The sequence below is a fragment of the Diabrotica undecimpunctata genome, chromosome 8 (genome assembly GCF_040954645.1).
Source record: "Diabrotica undecimpunctata isolate CICGRU chromosome 8, icDiaUnde3, whole genome shotgun sequence".
NCBI classification, from domain to species: Eukaryota; Metazoa; Arthropoda; class Insecta; order Coleoptera; family Chrysomelidae; genus Diabrotica; species Diabrotica undecimpunctata.
The window spans coordinates 55,557,742-55,577,668 of record NC_092810.1 but is presented as its reverse complement, the minus strand read 5'-3'; the positions used below and the strand labels follow the sequence as shown (position 1 = coordinate 55,577,668).

The 19,927-nt window shown below is 31.6% G+C and overlaps 1 protein-coding gene across 1 annotated transcript; it reads left to right on the top strand.

The window, feature by feature from the left end:
* Positions 1-3,680: 3,680 nt before the first annotated feature.
* Ubc7 (ubiquitin conjugating enzyme 7) lies at positions 3,681-11,046 on the top strand. The gene is made up of 5 exons (XM_072540313.1): positions 3,681-3,841; positions 4,011-4,092; positions 4,146-4,264; positions 6,498-6,638; positions 10,747-11,046. Exons 1-5 carry the CDS (start codon positions 3,799-3,801, stop codon positions 10,863-10,865), a joined length of 504 nt encoding a protein of 167 aa, XP_072396414.1. The 5' UTR covers positions 3,681-3,798; the 3' UTR covers positions 10,866-11,046.
* The last annotated feature ends 8,881 nt before the right edge of the window (positions 11,047-19,927 follow it).

Genomic DNA, 19,927 nt, shown 5'->3' with positions numbered 1-19,927 from the left:
ATTTTCGGCTTCTGCAGCAGTTAGGTTTGGAATTCTTAAAAGTCTTTTTTGCAAAGCTTGATCTCGAATCCCACTAACTAGTCTATCTCTAATTAGGGAGTCTTCAAGAGAATCAAAATTGCAATTTTTTGCCAGCAATTTTACATCCTTCATAAAGTTATCAAACTCTTCGTCTTCTTCCTGTACCCTAGTGAAGAAGAGGAACCTATCATAAGTTTCATTTTTCAGTGGTGAGCAGTATGTTTTAAACGCATTTATTACAACGTTATACTGTTTCCTCTCCTCATCACTGAGCTTAAATGTTTTAAATATGTCTTGGGCTTCTTCCCCTGCTAGATTTAAAAATATTGCAATCTTTCTGCTCTCTTGTTTGCTGGCCAAATCCGCTGCTTCCATGTATATTTTAAAACTATCTAGAACTAATCTAAACATTTTTTTTTCTATAGAACGCTGTATTTACCGCTTGAGTTCTTCTTTTCGTATCTACACTTTCATATGTGCTGTTGACTAATACTCCCAAATATTTTAAAGTTTCAACCTCTTCGAAGCTGTGTGCGTCAGTTGTGTCTTCTTTTTCTTGCTTACGTTCATGTATTTTATGTTATTTTCATTTATTTTCAGTCCTCTCAGTTTGGCTTCGTTTTCTATTTCTTGGGCGGTTTTCTTTAATGCTCTTTTATCTGTTGCTACTATGGTTATATTGTCCGGATATCCTATTATTTGTATTCCACTCTTGTTTAGAGTTCCTGCATTTGACAGCTTTTATATTATCTTGTATAGTGATTATATAAATAATACTTTTCTTTCTCTTGCGATGTCTATTGTTGCTTGGGAATCTCGCATTGTAATTTCTATCATTCGTATAATTTTATTTGGTATTTTACTCTCTTGTAAATCTTGGATCATTTTCTTCTGTTTAGTTTGTCAAACGCCTGTATAAAGTCTAGGAAAAATATACGTGTTTCTCCGTTCTACTCGTATGTTTTCTCTATCACTTCTTTCAGCATATAGATAGCATCCATCGTGGATCTTTCTTTTCTGAAAGCGTACTGGTAATCTCCTATGCTTTGTTCTGCGTATATTGTTAGTCTGTCTCTAATTAGGTATACCAGTCATGATTAATATGTTACATAGTAAATTAATTGTTCGGTAGTTTTTACATGTTCTGTGGTCTCCTTGTTTTGGGATTGTCACTATAATTTCCTTCTTCCATTCGTCGGGCAGTATTGCGTTACTCCATAATATTTTGTATTATTTCATAAATCTTCCTATATAGTGCCTCTCCTGCGTATTTTATTAGTTTTGCACATATTCTGTCGTCTGCGGCTGTTTTCCAGTTTTTTAATTTGCATATTTTATCTTTCACTTCTGTATATGTCAATTCTTCTTTTTGTTCCGTGTTCATTATTGTTTCCCTTTCGTCTTCCCTATCCGTTTCTTGATATATTTCCTAGAAATACGTCTGCCATTTTTCGGCTTCTATAGTTACATTAACTGTCCATATAAGGTAATACCTAGTATGTTATAAAAAAACAAGTATCATCATCATCAATCAGCCAATCGCGTCCACTGCTGGACATAGGCCTCCCTCAGTTCTTTCCAGTGTTCTCTACACCGGGCCGCCTGTAGCCAGTTTCCCGCTACACGTTTTATATCATCGGTCGATCTAGTCGGTGTTCGTCCTCGGCTTCTTTTATAGTTTCTGGGCCTCCATTCCATAATACGTCTTGTCCACCGTCCATCTTGTGTTCTGGCTAAGTGCCCTGCCCAGTTCCACTTAAGCGTCGTGGTTCTTTCGATGACGTCTTGAACTCCTGATCTTTGCCTGATTTGATGGTTTGTTATGTGGTCTTGAAAGCTCACGTTCAGCATTGCACGTTCTATGGCTCGTTGTGTAACTCTGAGTTTATTCGCAGATTTGTGCGTAAGTGTTAAAGTCTCTACACCATAAGTTTGTACAGGCAAAACACATTGGTTATAAACCTTTCGCTTGAGACACATGGGAATTAAACTTTTTAGAATATGGCTTAATTTGCCAAATGCTGCCCATGTCAGGCCTATTCGCCTCTGTATTTCATGTGTTTGATTGTCTCTGCTTATTTTGATCTCGTTTCCCAGATATTTGTAAGTGTCTGTTTGTTGTATGGTATGGTATGGTAAAAAACAAGTAGGTATACCTATTATCTAATAAAAAAACACTTATCTAAATATAAAATCTTTTACTTTTGTTTGTCATGTTTAAGAGGTTACAGTTAAATGCGTTGTTAAATACAGATAGTACTGTTAAACAACTATCATAAAAAATGCTAAAGTCGACCCCAAGCAATATGCCACCCTTCTTGTATTTCTTAAACAGAGTCAATATCATAGATTTTTCACTAAAATATTAACATACCTATATTACTTATTATTGTAAACAAATCAAATTATGCCTTACATTTATAAAAGAGTTCAGTTAATTTTTTATATTTGTTTAATTAAAATTTCGTTTCATTTAAAAAGTAAAGAAAACGAACTTTTTTTTATTCCAATTTCAGTTGATTGAAGCACGTCACTGTGCTGACATACATGATGGTGCTAATCAGTGACCCAGTGTTGCCAACCGGAGGGAAATTTCCCTTTTTGTGGGAATTTTTGACACAAAAGGGAAAAAGGGAAAAAATTAACTCAAAAGGGAATATTTATTCCAGTGCAAATTGTAAAACATGTTTTAAAAAAATTCAAAAGAGTATTCGAAAAGAATTAAACATATCTTTACCCCCTGGTAGTAATTGAAATGTTCCATAATGTTCTCCTATTTCAGTATTCTTAACCATAACAAAACATCATTCGGTAATCATCATATATCATAACTCTCAAGAATCTAAAGCACTTAGTGTCAAAAATTAAAATAGATGATGGTTGGGTAATCATTTCACAACCAGATCACTATACTTTTATATAAATATTATGATCTTTAGGTACCTATTCCCTAACTCAAAATATAATAAAACTTAATGAATGCTGATTTAAGCACTTGTCCCAATAATTTCGTCTTTATTTATTAGGTACTTAAATAAAATTTCAATTATGGTTGTTTGAATAAATATTGTAGTGGAAGTGGGAAACCCACCGAAATTGTCTTATTTGGTACTTTCTGCACAGTATAATTATTCTTTTTAAGCATTATAGGTACTGTGCTTTCTGTATAAAGTGTTACTTCTACAGTAGTGTATTTAGTGATAGTGGTAGCAGTAAGTGGTTAGAAGATCCTTCTTTTAAAATCTCGGTTAAGGCTTTGTCACATAATAATAAAAAATGTATGTGGAAAGTGTGTAATGCATTTTATGTGACAAAAATGAAAACTGCAAATTGCAAAACATGCTGCAGGTAAGAAACATTTTAAAAAAATGACTGCTATTAAATCTATTTCAAGTATTTCCTCGTTTTTGGCAACTGGTAATACTTCTTTAAAACACCAAAATGCCGTGAAAGGCGCCGAAATAAGATTAAGTGTTTTTTTTTTGCTGAACATAACGTGGCTAAATATACAAATTCTTATATTTCTGTTATAAAACCCATTTTGTAAACGGGAGGGAATTTTTTTATAAAAGTGGGAATTTTTAAGGCAAGTTGAGGGAAAAAGCTTTCAAGAAGGTTGGCATCACTGCAGTGACCACAGCAGAAAACTCTCTGTGTTGTAAAGTGACACTAATGACAGTGACAGCAAACTGCCAAATAGCCACAACAACATAATTTTTTTCATGTTATGTTTAATCTTTAATTTAATAATAATTATAAATCATAAGTATTTCAATTATGGCAGGATCTGCATTGCGAAGACTTATGGCAGAATATAAACGTTTGTATTTCAATTGTAATACAATAAGTTTTTATTATTATTTAGAATAGCAAAAATAATGCCAAATCTTCATTTAAAGTTGCTATAATTATATGTTTAAGATAATATTTGAATAAATATGCATTTAGCTAATATATATAATTCTTCTAAATAAAAATATTCTTTATAGAGTTAACGCTGAATCCACCTGAAGGTATAATAGCTGGCCCAATTAATGAGGAAAACTTTTTTGAATGGGAAGCATTAATCACGTAAGGAAAACAAGTATCATATATATTTTTATTCTTAACTAATGATGTTTCAGAGGTCCTGAAGGGACTTGTTTTGAAGGAGGAGTGTTTCCGGCAAAACTTATTTTTCCTCCTGATTATCCCTTAAGTCCCCCAAAGATGCAATTTACCTGTGAAATGTTTCATCCAAATAGTAAGTAAAACTATAAATCACAATGATTTAAAATATGTATAAGTGAGACTAAAGAATAATAAAAAATTACCAGTACTTAGTTGAAGTGTTATATTGTGTAGTAAGTATATTTGTAGATTATTGTCAGTCTTGTTCAACACAGTTACATCAGTTTTAAACATACATTTTTGTACAAAATAATCTTGGTCAGATTATGTGATAAAATTTCAATTTTTGTAACCTTTGATGTCCAAAAGTTTTATACTGTTTTCTGAGATTACATTTTCCAAGTACTTACGTATTTTTTGTTGGTTGTAATATTTTTGTTGCTGTGGTGTTTTTTTTTTCATTTACAATAAAAAGCATTCCATAAACTATATATTTGAGCATTACTATTAGATTCACAGTACTATTTTACTAACTAAATAAAAAGGGGAAAATAAGGCACAACATATTTATTGTAAGTTAAAAAACAGAAAGTCCCAGGACCAGATGGAACAGTGAATGAAAATATTGAGGAGAATAGTTGATCAAAAACAGAAAAGCTTTTTCAGGAAATAATGTGTAGCCAGTCTGTACCAGGCCAGTGTAAGATCAGTATAACAATACCAATACACAAGAGCGGCAGCAGAAGAGATCCTGGTAATTACCATACCTATACCTTGCTGAGCGCAACTCAAACTTTTACACTTTAACCAGAATATGTGCCAATAAAATAAATAAAGAATGCACAATTAGTGAACAACAAGGCTTTTGACAAAATAGGTCTACAATAGACACCATAATATTCATAGCCATACAAATTACCAAGAAAGCATTGCAATAATTTATTTTATAAATTTGAGTAAAGCCTTTGATTGTGTCAGATTAGATGTTTCAAGATTACTAAAGGAGAAAAATCAGTAGTTCAATTCTTTCTGAAACATAGTATAAAACTTGTGATGCTATTAAATTTAACAATTTTTATATTATTGTAGCTAACAGGAATAAAGATTTTTATCTCATAAAATTGTTTATGAACTGATCTAATTTTAAATTAAAAATTTAATTCTAATTTTAATCCAAAAATTCTAATAACAAGCTATCCATTGTGAGTTTTTACAGGCCCTTTAGATTGCAAATATGCCAACAATAAGAGCATATTCTCAATAGAACAAATTACTAATACTGCCAATAAGGTTGTTAAAATTTTGAATGTTCAAACAAATACTTTAAGTTGCCAAAATAGTGAGATGATGACTGAAAAGTTTATAGAAAAACTAAAAATATACCTGCTTATAGATAAGAAAATAAGTGTCAAAACCCCATAAGACAAAAATTATCCATTTTTAAATTTATGAGGATTTGGATTGAAAATATTGTTCCAAATATTCATGAAACCTGTGTTTTGGCATATTTTTTCAAAGTAATATTTAAATAAATACCAAGAAAGAAAAAAATATGTACTAAGCATCAAAGTTTTTTCGCTCTCCTAAAAAGTTTTGACTTATGAGGTTTTGATATTTAACAATCATTATGTTACCATAGTATAAAACTTATTTAATGTCGAAAAAATGTAAGAATTGATAAAAAAATTTCTTCTGTGTTTGTTCAGAACTTAACAAATACATGATACTATGATTAAGAAGATAAGATATTGCGCATAAGTCGTGACGTAATTGGAGACTTGCACGTTCGTAATGTCAGTTTTTTGTATGTGTCAATAAATAATCTTTATTAAATAGTTTGTAGATATCTTTTTGTGTACGATTATTGTAATTATTAAACCTTTATTTAATATTATTATTTTGCTAATTAAATAATATCATCACAGAATGCATAAAAATCCCATTTAACTTTAACAAGAATTCAAATCTGATCTCCAATGACGGCATGCGCGAACACGACCGATTTTGTGCTACGGGAAGATCCTATCTTGTTAGTCATAGTATCATGAACAAATAGATAGATAAATAATATGGTGACAAAATAAATAAGATACAACAAACTGATGGTTGCAAATCAACTGTCAGTGTTGTTTGTGCCATTTACATCCAAAATACTGATAATTACATGCAATATAAATTAAATTCAGGTTGTTCAATATTTACAGATGAATTTATAGCTATTGTCAAAGCTTTGTCAATTACATTTAGCTTTCTCCTTCCACTATATAAGTTCTGTTTACAGATATTTTGTATTAGAGTTATTTATAAAATATCTTATTATTATTTTTTTTTATTATTTTAAAAATATGTTTTTATTATTTTTTCAGTATACTCGGATGGTAGAGTTTGTATATCAATTTTACATGCACCAGGTGATGATCCAATGGGATATGAATCTAGTGCTGAAAGGTGGTCACCAGTTCAAAGTGTAGAAAAGATATTACTTTCAGTTGTTAGTATGTTAGCAGGTAAGATAATTGTGTTACTTTTATTTTATTGCTTATTCAATAATAATGGAAATTAAATAGATGATAAATAAAAATGGAATAAAATGAGGCATAAAGGGATATAGAAGTACTCGATAAAAATCAGAAAGAATTGATAAAAGAAGCACAGCATCAAACAAAGATTATATTAGAAACAATAGCATTGATTAACCACACAGATACAAGGATAAACAGACACCTTAACAGGTTTCACTAACTAAAGGAATGCAAGAAATATCTCAAGGACTTAGCATAGTAGTGTATAAAGCTGAAACATTAGAGAAGGGATACATTAAACTTAGGTTCCAAACTATATCTCAACAAGTGATGGAATTCATACAAGAATACATTCAAATGTACAAGGGAATACAGAACTTACATTACAACCACAGACATTTTATTGACATAGTGAAGCCAGGACATAGCAAAGTCAATGGAAAGGGCTGCGCAGGTTCTACCACAAGGAGTAGAAATACGGCTGCAACCCATAATAGACACCGAAGTCAGGAGTGGGGACAAATACATAACGATTATAGGTTACTTCATGGGAATGAGTTGGAATAAATACACTATGCTGAAAATTACAGCTTTACCACGGAAAATGGAGGGGAGTGTGGTGCATTCCTTTCCCTCCAGAAGGAATCTACTGGTAGTAGATTATAATACACTACTTTGAACGATCCATTGAAGATAAGGAAAGATGTATCCAATTATTGAGTACTCAGATGGCATGCTCTTCAGCATCCATTATTAGCATGGATAACAGACCTTATTGCATCCTAGATGAACTTTGCGATAGAATAAAGAACATCCTGTTATCAGCTACAATGCAGCAAGCTCAGCGCAACTTTTCCTGAAATGTATAACTCAGACTAGAAAAATGACCTTACTTACAACTAGCAAATGAGTAGAAACTGCTGTTGCTGGTTACCTAAAAGCCCCCATTACCCCTATCGCTACAATAGTGCATAGACCCAGTAGTAAGCAATTAAAATTTAGGTAGTTGAATAAACATGCAAAGGGAAGAACTCAGTCATCTTCCTAGACGAAGAGACTTTAGCAGAAGAATTAAATATTACACAATGGCAGTCCGTCAAAGACACATATTGGCAGTCACTATTGGTTACTGGAGCTACCACTTTAATTGTTGTCATCAGACTAATTGTTTTATGGCAATACAGTCGGTCCATTTATAAACCATGGTCATCAAAGAAGACAAAACAAAGGGGCGACTGCAAATTAACCACACTGGCTCCCAGTCTGGGAACACTAAATCAGAGACAAAATAATAATGCTGAAACACCTATCCCACTCACTTCCTTTTCCACCAACCAACATGAATTTGTCTTAAAATTTGAATCAGAATCTGACTTTAACACTTAAAGATTTATACCGTTAGGGTAGATGATCAATTCAACGACTATTGTCATTATATTTGAAGCGTGCATTTCCATAACCTAGTAAGTGCCAAATTATAAATTTTTCAGGAGGAGTAAAAACAGTTTTTTATCGAACATGTTTATTTCTTATAATGTAACATACTGAAAAAGGATTAGTTTAAAGGTATTATATAATACAAACATACCACAAAGGAACAATAAACAAAGCTTACTTAAAAAAATAATTCAAAAATCTGTCTAAGGTCAAAACGTTGTAAGTGCCATCAGGTTTGCAAGTCAAAACGTTTTAAGTGCCAGATTTTTAACCGTTGTTTCCTACGGTAGAAACTTGCCCTGGTTGACCTAATTTTTCTTTAAAATACTTCTTGGCATCAGCGTGAAGATAAGGGACCATTTTTTCAATATCTGTTCTTTTTTTCTCTGGGATACCAAAGTGAGTTCTAGTTTTTTGAAGGTCTATGATTTTAAAGTCTTCTAATGTAACTCCAGATTTGAGTACATTGGTCTCACCCCATCCAGCGAGCTCACTATGTCCTTTAGCCACCATCACTGTACCAAATTTCTCTCTTGTAAGACGAAGCTGCGTAGCTGTTGAAATTCCTAACTTCTTTGAGTTCAGTTTATCACAGGCAACGGTTTTGAAATCATAAAAGTCCTTAACCACCATGCACGAGAATGGATTTTTCTGGGCCGCACTAGTAATGATGTTAACAACATTCATCAATGTATAAGCCTCACACTCTTTTTTACGTTTTTCTATGATTGCGAAATCTCTGTCGCAATTAAGGAAAGTGTGTCCTTTTACAGGAAATTTATGAATAATTTCCTCAAAAACGTCATTTGCTAGTATGGTCAAATACATGGCGATCATGAACTGATTTTTATTTTGACCCCCACAATTATCCGACTACAAAATAAGCTTTTTCTTTCCGTGATTGCCAATTTCCTTAGTAAGGTAAGTATATAAACAGGAGCTAATTTCCAAGGCACCCCTTCCCCCAAAGTCCTCAGTCCATAAACACATGAATCCCTTTCCTGTGATGGAATCGTGAATTCCTAAGTTACACACTGCAAGCTGTTGTGAATAGTACATTTCGGAGTGAGTTAATTGGGGAATGTACATTTGCTGCTGCATATCGAAGGAAAGAACATATAGCAATTACTTGTACATGCATTTTTGGTCTCAGTTGACATTGCTTTTGTAGCAGCCTCTGCTCTCCGATGGTGAAGCTCCTGTTCTGTTACAGCAGCTTTATCTCCTGATTTTATTTGAACAGCCAAACTATCACATGTGGAGCATGTATCTACTTTAGGCCTTGCAAAAGATAAGTTAAATTTTGATATAAAAATTTCATTATACCATTGTCTAGTCACTGGTGGTTTGTTAGGCGGCTGATAATCCGCACAATATTTCTCTAAAAAATGCACGGTACATTCTACTTACGTTTAAATCCGGTGACAAGAAGAGCTTATCCGGGGTTTTCGCCCTTGCGTAGTGGCTCTCAATTTTTGGAAAACTTTCGATATGCTCTATAATCTTGTTAGTCCAGACAGTCTTGAAAATATTTTGTCGAGCCCCTCCTCGTTTTTCTGACATATCCATTTTACCATCAAGAATTTTTTCTCCCAAAAGTTGCACTCTTCTTGGAGTTACGGCTAACGTACTACAAAATGTTTTGAGGCAAACCCTTATTTCAGATCCTCCAGGCAAAAGTAAATGGTAGGTGAAAGAGTGCTTTCTCCTACTTTCACTGGGATGTTCGTACTGACCATGACGTCTCCTTTTGATTAATTGGGGATGAATAAACCTTTGTAGGTAACTTTGCTGCTTACTATAATCAGCCATTTCATAGAAATGATTGTACAACTCAACAAGGTATTCCAGTCTTATGGATCTACATGCTACTGGACACTTGCATTTTACCTAAAACAATTTTGGATTATTTAGATAGATTTAAACAAAAAAAAATTATTTATGTTTTAACGTCTATTTAGATAGGTATCTCTTTAAACCATACTTACATCAGCTGGTGGCATTTTCTTTGTAACGGTCTTTTTATTGACTAGGGAAACATATTCTTCGCCAGAGTTTCTCATTTTCTTGGTTTTATTTTTTTTCCAACTATCAACAACTCTTCTTTTCTTTTTGGACCGTTTTTCTGTAGTTTCATCCATATTCGTTCCAAATACTTATGTTTAAACCCAACCCAACACGTCCAAACAAAAATAATTTAGTAACTGATGCGCCACTCTACATTTAAAAGAATTGCACTACGATACTTACAACGTTATGACTTGCACCGCTACTTTATCCCCACTTTTCACGCCGTCGCTAGCCATATCGACATGAAATAAATTTTAGGCGATGGAACATGGCACTTGCAACTCATTTAACTTAAAAAAACCAAATGAGGCATATTGGCACTTACAACGTTATGGAAATGCACGCTTCATTTAGTACTGTTATGATTATATTTTACATGTTTAATATCATCTTTTATACTTATGCCGTTGATTTAAGCTATAACACTTATTTGTTTAATCATAACCATTGGAACCCCTACAAAAAAATCCGATATATATTATCCAATTGTATCCATACAAAAACATCTGATATACTCGTATATTTAATTATGTATCGATATTTTTGTTAATATCGTAACATTTTTAACTTGTCTTGTGTTTTTCAGAACCGAACGATGAAAGTGGTGCAAATGTAGACGCCGCTAAGATGTGGAGAGAAAATAGAGAAGAATTTAATAAAATAGCAGAAAAAATTGTTCGAAGGACGTTAGGCATTCCCACCTAAATCTATTAGTTCATTATATATTTGTTTTTATTCTGACATGGTCAATTTCTTGTTGGTTATATTTTCGTAAATGATTATTATAGTTAGATAATTGTATATTAAGCGGTTAGAAGGATCTGTCACCATTATATGAAATATGTATATTTATTTATAAATTATATACTGATTAACAAAAAAATGACTTCTGTGGTTTTAATTGAACAATAGACATTATAAGTTTATATATAGTTTTTCTTATTAGAGTATGTTTCAACTGTAGTGGCGGAAATTTCTAGGAACAGTAACGCCTCACCAAACAAAGCAGTGGCGTTCCAAAAAATACTTATGATTTAAATCAAATTTTTAAAGATAGGTACAAACAATTTATTAAACAATGATATTAGATTATATTTTTGGCAATATTGTACTACATTTTAATACATATTAATATAATATTGAAACATCAATAAACGTACTTTAACCTTTAATTGTGGCTTATTCCAATTTAAATAGTAATTACTTTAACATGCCACAAGAAAATAGCTTCAGAACAATAGTATTAATAAATATTAATTACAAAGATTGTTTTAACTTTAAAACCTTTATTATTTATATTATTACTCACTTAAACGTCACAAAGTTAAATAGAAGGATATACGAAATGATTATAATAAAAAAAAATAATACATACAGGACAGTTTGGAAAACTTATATTCACATAGGTTACATAAGTACATCGTAATGTTAAATTATATTATTCACTTTCATAATCAGATGCACTGTCGTCGTTACTAGAATCATTTAAATTAATCCTTAATTCTTCAGTAATTACATCTATGCGACGTTCACTTTCTAAATACTTATCTTCAACCTTAAAAACATGTTCAAACACTTTCTTCCAGTTATCTACGTTATATTAACGATATATTATTACTTTTACGTCTTCTAACTTAAAATAAACGTTTTGTTTTGCAACTTTATTTTTTATTTGCGCTCAAACCATTTCTATAGGGTTCAAGTCTGGATGATATGGCGGAAGTTTAAAGAAACGTGTTCACATTCTTTCAGCACTTTGTCAAATTTATATTGAATATGATCTTGTTTGTGTCGTTTGATGATTTTATACAATTGCGGTTTTAACATTAACGTTACAAATAGTAAATTTTTTTCTGTCAACCAAGATATATTCATTTTTTTAGAATTACTGATGGGTGCTTATTAATTTGTACAATATGATATGACGCATTATCAGTAACAACAACAGATCCAACAGGTAAATTGGGGATTAACTGTTCTTTCATCCATTTTTCATAATTTTCTGAATTCATATCATCTTCATAATCTCCTGTCTTAGCTCCTGACTTAAAAATCAAAAGGGCATTCTGTATAAAACCCATCTCCCCACCACTATGTACCATAACCAACCTACTTCCTTTTGAAATGTTTTTGAACAATCCTTTGCCACTGTCATCTGTCCAGTTATTTGACGTATCCTGTGTCCTGTATGTACATAGGTTTCATCAATATATACAATTGACTTACCTACGCTTCTGTAATATTTAATTTTGTCCAAATATTTAATGCTTAGAGCACGAATATCATTCTTTTTAATTAATAAACGTCGAATTGTTTTCTTCCATTTAAATCCCAAATCTTTCACAATTCTGTAGAGAGAACTCACGCTTCCACTCCACTCGTACATCTCTTCAAGCCTTTTCTGCAAAAGCTTTATTGATACACGACAACGTTCAATCTCAGGAAAACGATGAATGCTATTTCTAATGAACTGTTTGTCATACTCTCTCAAGTCTGTCACGGTTGCTTGCTTTTAGCAAGCGTTGTAGCTGGAAATTTTAGTGTATTACTTGACTATGCGTTTGTTAACATACTCGCTTGTTGAATGATCCTTTCTACTGTACGTAAAGATACTCCAGTAGCTTCACTCACACGTTGTTTAATACTTGTTCGATTATCTTCAGGAAATAGTATTTGCATAAATTTAAATATATGTAAACTATTCCTTTGGATTCTGGTGTCAATCTGATCTGTTTACTCGTACTACACTCCATTCTACAAAATAATTCTAATACGCGTGGTAGCACCTTTCTTGTTTAGACTCGACAACATAATGAGATTAAATTACGAACTCGTTTGAAATCCAGTGACTAGAAATTCTCGGAAATAATTCTTATCAGTTCTTTGTATGTCCTTAAGGAGTCATTAATAATGACTTTATAATTACCGTTTTAAGGTAATTGATACTAAATTAGAAATTAACTTTTACCAAACTTTATAGAGTAGCAATTATTAAAGGTGGTATTATAACAAACAAAAAGTTTGGTATGTATAAAACAATCTGTGTACAATCATATAGTAGAATCAGTGAAATAGTGCAGCAGTCATCGAGATTTGTTGTTATCGTAATCATATTACCTTCAATTATCTGGGAGAATAATATTACCTAATCCTGGACAAATCTGCGTCAACCATTTCTTCACCTGTAGTTAACGTTAACTACCGATTTAGCAATTCAAATAAAAGAGCATTTAATGCTTTCATACGAACTTTCAATCAGCTATTAAGAACTTCTCATAAATAACAATTACGAACATTTAATACTCAGTAAGAACAGTTAATAATTAAACTAAAAACAGTGCGAGCCAGACAATCAACTTAAAAACCAAGTGCGGGTTGGTTTCATTTGTATACTACAAAATTATTTTAATCTTTTTGTATCCATTTAAATTTAATTCTTTTTGCTTTATTCGCTATAATTGCTATCCTTTATTAAATGTACTGTACTCGTTATCTCGAGATAAGCCCATAAACAGCAGAGATTTCTTTAATCAGCTTTAGTTGAATTTGTTTAAATACTATCAGGCTCTTTTCGCTGATAATTTAATTTATGCATGATTTTATTATATTGTATATGTGAAGGTATTTCTTGATCATAATACTGTTTATTTTTATTTTATTTCCATATGTATACAACCATTTATTAATTGATGGTGCATTTTTTTACTTGTGGTTACATTCAGCCACCTATATAATTGTTGTTGAATTGTTTTGTTTTATCCATGAATTTTATTTCTCGACTCCTAATAAGTTTCCTGATATAAAAATACCTCTGAATATTTGCTTATTACGTTAAATTATTATTATACCTTCAACCAGGAGAAAGATCAGGCTGATTAAGTTTCGTAGGTAAGTAGGTGAACGGAGTCCACCTAATATATTTAATATTTGTTTATGTAGTGTGTTGACAGAATTTATTTAATAATTAACTGTTGATATATTTCCTTGGATTTGGTCTCAGAACCTAAATATCTTTCCTTATATCTTTTCGTTCCTAAGGTTTCTTAACTTTCCCCTTGAACCCCAAAAAGTTAAGTGGCGCTCTTTTGCTATCTTATCTTATCTTTGGTAATTTTGCCCATCTATCTTTACTTATTTCGTCCGTTGGACCCATTCTCGGTTCCAAAAGCTAGTTTCGAAACCACGACTCGCTCTCCACCAACCATCTGGCTGTCGTCCGCAGTGTCTCCATTGGTGACCTTTCTAGCACCATCCAAAAAAGGTTTCCGAGGTTACATTCTCTCATTACGTGTTCCTAGTCGATATTCGCCTACTACTTTTCCATCTCTTCCTGTCCCTACCTTCGCATTGAAGTTGCCTAAAATAATATTAACTTTTTTGGTTTGTCCAATGTTTTGTCTAATTCATTGTAAAAGTTGTCTATGTCTTAATTCTGTGCAACCAGATGTCAGTATTATAGGCTGTAATGATTTTTGTACGGCATAGCATTTAATTTAATAAGTGCAATTCCGTTCGTTATCAGTAGAGCTCGGGAAATATGCACTTAAAAAATCCTAAAATATGCATGCAAATATACACAAAAAACAGTTGAAATATGCCCTAAAATATGCTTTTATGCATATAAATAAAAAAGGTAGTAATACTTGTATTGAAGGTATTTAATTTATTTTATGCTAGTCACAAAAAATATTTATTGAAATTTGTATTATCTACATCATTATATTCATTTATTCTTTGATTCATCATCATCATCATCATTTTTTATTATACTATTATTACAGATAAAACTATATAGGATTAAAAGTTTCTCTAAATTTTCTATAGAGCGTTCCACGTTAAGAAAATAACATTAGGCTTATGGAGATCAGTGTTGCCAAAACTCTTAGGCATGCGGTTTACTAGATTGTCGATATATTTTTCGAATTTCAATTTTCAATTAACATTTAACTGTAAAGTCAGAATAACAACTGAAGAACCACAAAACCTTATTATCATTATGTAGTCTCAGAGAACGACATAAAATCGCTGACATACGTACACCGTATTATTTTAAGTTGCAATTAGTAATTAGATATATGCATTCCAAGCAGTCCGTTTATTTGCTTTTAAATCTTTAATAGCCGGCAAAGTGCATGATTTAACTAAGCAATATTTTCTACTGATTTCTATGATTCATGGTATATGATATTCTTACCGAAAAACAAATAAACTGTCGTTACTACAATTAAAATAAGATAAAATAAAATTATCTTTTGTAAATACTATTTATTTAATTAAAATCATTTTCCCTACTTTTCATCTCTTGTTTCGAATGGGCACTTTTGGTCAATTACGTTAAAAAACATTAATTTAATTCATGACTGTGAAAACGAAAATACAAATAATTACACAACCCTGAATCGTGCTTGTGTTCATCGTGGCATCGCTGCGCTTCTATCGTCCATAAGAAATACATGGCCCTATCTCCGCAATGTTATTTTCTTAACGTGGACGTTCTATAGAAAACAACTGTGCCGTCTATCTGATAATAATTGTTTATATGAACTTTGATCAAATAAAAGGCAGATATCGAGCTCAGTTTAATAATTAAATCTTGTCCAAGTACTTTCGCCTCCTAGAGCATATTCAGGGGCATCTGAAATAAGCCAAGAAACGTTTTTTTAACTGAAGAAAAAATCAAATTGTTTATATACTGAAAAACTTCTTACTACTTCACATGAAGTTAAGGAGCAAACTTATATTCTATAATTGAGGGTTTTACCTGTAAAATTTAATTATCTTCACAATTCCCTATTTTAATAATATTATTTATTTGAATTATTTTTTGATATCTCTCATTTTTCACTGCGCAGAATTTTTGATACACTTTGTTGGTTTCCCTAAGGTGTTTTAATTTTTTCATTTAATGAATTGATAATTTCTATACTTTGGTCTAATGAAATGTTTCGCTTTTCTAATATAGTAATTGATTCAGCAATATTTACAAAATTGTTTTGGATGTGTGCCAAATTACTTTTTAATAACGGTTTTCTTAAAACGTCCACACATTTTTTTTATAGCACCTGAGCTATCTACATCGAAACCAGAGAATAACCGAACACATGTGTTTCTGTCGAAACTACAAATGACGTCTCTAATTCCCTCAAAATTATCGGTTATGAAATTTACTGAATTTAACCATGTTCCCCATCTAGTTATCACCGGTTCAGGTGGTAAAGGTACATTCGGTAAACGATCTTTATACGCCTGTACTCGCAGAGGGGCTTTTAAAAATAATTTTTTTTATATTTGATACAAGGGTATTGACCATTGGAAACTCTATCCTTACAGTTTCTGCTACTCTATTTAAAGCATGTGCTAAACAGGTAACGTGTATCAAATTTGGAAAAAATATTTTTAAATGTTGTCCAGCTTTGATCATATATTGAGCAGCATCACTTAACACTAACAAAAATTTTTCAGTTGATATCGGTAAAGGTAGGAGGTAAAAAAAAGTTACTAAGACAGTCATTTACTAATCTACAAATAGTTACATTGTTCGTTTTTTGCAACTCCTTAATGGAAAATAAATATCTGGAGCTACACTCACTCCCGTTTAAACTTCTTATAACCAAATTTGCAATATACCGCCCTTTAACATCAGTCGTCTCGTCAACAGATATCCATATTGGATTATTTCCAATTGCAGTTTTAATCGCTTCAACAGTAAATTGCATGCTGGAATCTACATATTTTTTTCGTAGAGTCGTAGCAGAACGAACTTGCACATCATCATTATTGCAGTACTTTTTTAAACATTGTTGGAATATTGGATTATCCAATTTTGCAATTGGAATATTGCAACCAATCAGCAAACTGCAGAGATCCTTATTAAAATTTTGTTGGTAAGGAACTTTCGTTTTATTTGTAGTTATGAGCTGCTGAACCAAATCTTGACGCTTTTGAGCACGAGATGTATGCGTTGCAGTGTCCAAGTGTTGATCAACTTGAAACTTTTTTTCACATAAGTACAATCTGAAAATTGGAAATAAAAAACTTAACCAATAAACTTGAAGTACTTCGCCACTTTAAACTTAATTAAATATAATAATAATAATTTCACCTCTATTAAAATTTTATATACAAGATATTAAGACAAAGGAAGATTTCCTTGGTCAATTTTAAACGGATAAAAAACATTAATCAAGCACACTACATGTTATAATTTTATATAAGTTGTTTCCCCAAGTATCTCCTATATAAACTACTTTTTGGTTAAAAAATATCAGAGGTTTTAGTAAAATGTCATATTTTTATCGTAAAAAATAACGTATTAATTTATGACGAAAAATTCAGTGTCATAACCATGTTTACACCTTTTCTAAAAATAATTTTAAAATCAGTGCATTAAAATAAACAAGTTTTTCATAATGAATGACAGTCCTATTTTAAAACTTACAGTTTAACGTAAAATTATATTTAGCTTATATTTTTAGAAAAATATTTAAAAAGCAAATCAATAATTAAATTACACATAATACTTACCGGTTTGTTACAAACCGTGCAAAATATATGGTTGGCATCAATGAGTTTGAACTGTTTTATTATTTATCCACTTTTTCAAAAGAATTGATTTACTTGCACTTTGTTTTGGCATTTTCAAACACTTTTGATAAACACAACTTTACTGTACCAAAGAATACACCAACTGAACTAACTGGAATTACAGAACAACAATTGCATTTTGTCTTTTGCTAATACAAATTCTGGTAATGTTAAGCTTTCGGGAAAAACCATATTGATTTATGATTTATGCTTTTATTTAATGCCGGCAACCGGCTTATCGCGTTTTACTGCATATGATTTGTTTTTTAACCAGGAGGAGTTATTCAAATTTACCGCGCCGTAATGCTTGTTTGTAATTGGTCTAACCACAGGCAAGTTTACTCCACTAAATTATGACATTTTGACACTAATGACATTTATAAAATTTTAAAATTCAAAATTTATATGGACAATTTTTTGTATTTTCTGCGTTATTACTTTAATTTTTAGATTCTTGTTTGCATTTATATAAAAAAAACAATTATTTTTAGAACTATTTAGCGACCTATTATTGTTATTAAGATTACAATATGGATTCAATGCCAAGTACCTACTAGTGGTAATTATCCTTCCCCACTTAAAAAACGCCGAATAGATTTGGGTCATTTATCATCAAATGAAAAACAATACATTATAAACATGCACAAACAAATCAAAATTGATAATCCTGGAAAAAAATAACAGCCATGGTAGCAAAAATAATAAAAATCGGTTGCCTGTAAAGTCGGTTTTACGGGCGAAGATTTTACGTGACAACGTCTTTTTCTCGGTAGAATATTTATTGATATGAATATTATTAAATTGCACAATAGGAACAAGGAATTGAATGAAAATAAGAATTGCACAAATTTTAACTATAGAAATATATTTTGTTTACTAAAACATTGTACATGTAAACTTAAACTTAACTAATTTCTATTTGAGTGCTTTGTTGAGAATAGGACGATGATAGGAGAAATATGAAATGAAAGGAAGTGTTTCTGCTGTAATGTGTCTTGAACGCCAAGAACGCTCGAGAAAGACAGAGCCACAAGCACGCACCGATTCAACGCGCCTAATTCTCTAGTGCTGCGCGCGCAGCGGACCGATCATGTTTGAGTGGGAGAGAGACGCAAGGCATTCGCCGGTTCGGCAGGCCTCTCTCTCGTTCGGTGACTCATCGTAACAGACGTGAGCGGGCGTTACACTTTTTCATGAATGACTCCGAGCCGCAACCTAATTTAAGACGTTGTCACGTCAATAAAATAGGCAACAGGTTAGTTTTGCAGAATAGTTATTGTTAAAATCAAGACTTACTAAAGTAATGTGCTAATTTTAGGTGTTGCGAATTCAACTATTTACAAAACAATTAAGAAATATAAGCAAACTGCAACAGTGATGAACAAGATGTCCTATAAATTCTAAACAATATGTATGAACATAAGTCTATACCTGTATATTTGAAAAATGGGCAATCCCATAAAAACTGGTTATATTTTATATTCCTATAAAGTAGCATGCAATATTTGATGTTTAAGTTAATGCGCTGATGAAATATTGTAAACTTCCATTGGATTTTAGATATAATTTTATCACGAATATATCGCTTTCGTATACGTTCCGAACGATTTCCTTCTACAATGTGATAAATAAACTCTAAAAATTCTTCAACTTCTTCATAACAATCCGACATTTTTTTATTGTGATTAGAAAAACAAAAAAATATATTAAATAATTATTATTCAAACATAAACAAACAAAGTTAGCAATTGATTACTGGATTACCGCAAGGCCGAGATAATCAACCAAAAAAGAAGATGTATTTGGTGACTTTTCTAGTAACTTTCTTGGGTGTAAATCTGTCTTTTTAGGTTACTCCTCCTGGTTAAAAAACAAAGCTTAATACCAATAAGGGGTATTTCCGAAGGATATTTTTACCTACCTCGCTAAATTGCATTACTTGCGTTCTCAGATATTTGTCTATATTGTGGTATATCTGAAAATATGCACTTATACAATTTATAAAAAATATGCAAATATGCACTTAATATGCATTTTGGGACGATTTTCACATTTGGTCCCATTGAAGATAGCTATAATGAGCCGTTAATTTAAGTTCATAGAACAAATTTTTGATGTTTGACTGTGTTGTCATGTCTTTATAATGTATATGTTGTAGGCTTCAATTACAAATAGAGAAGCTT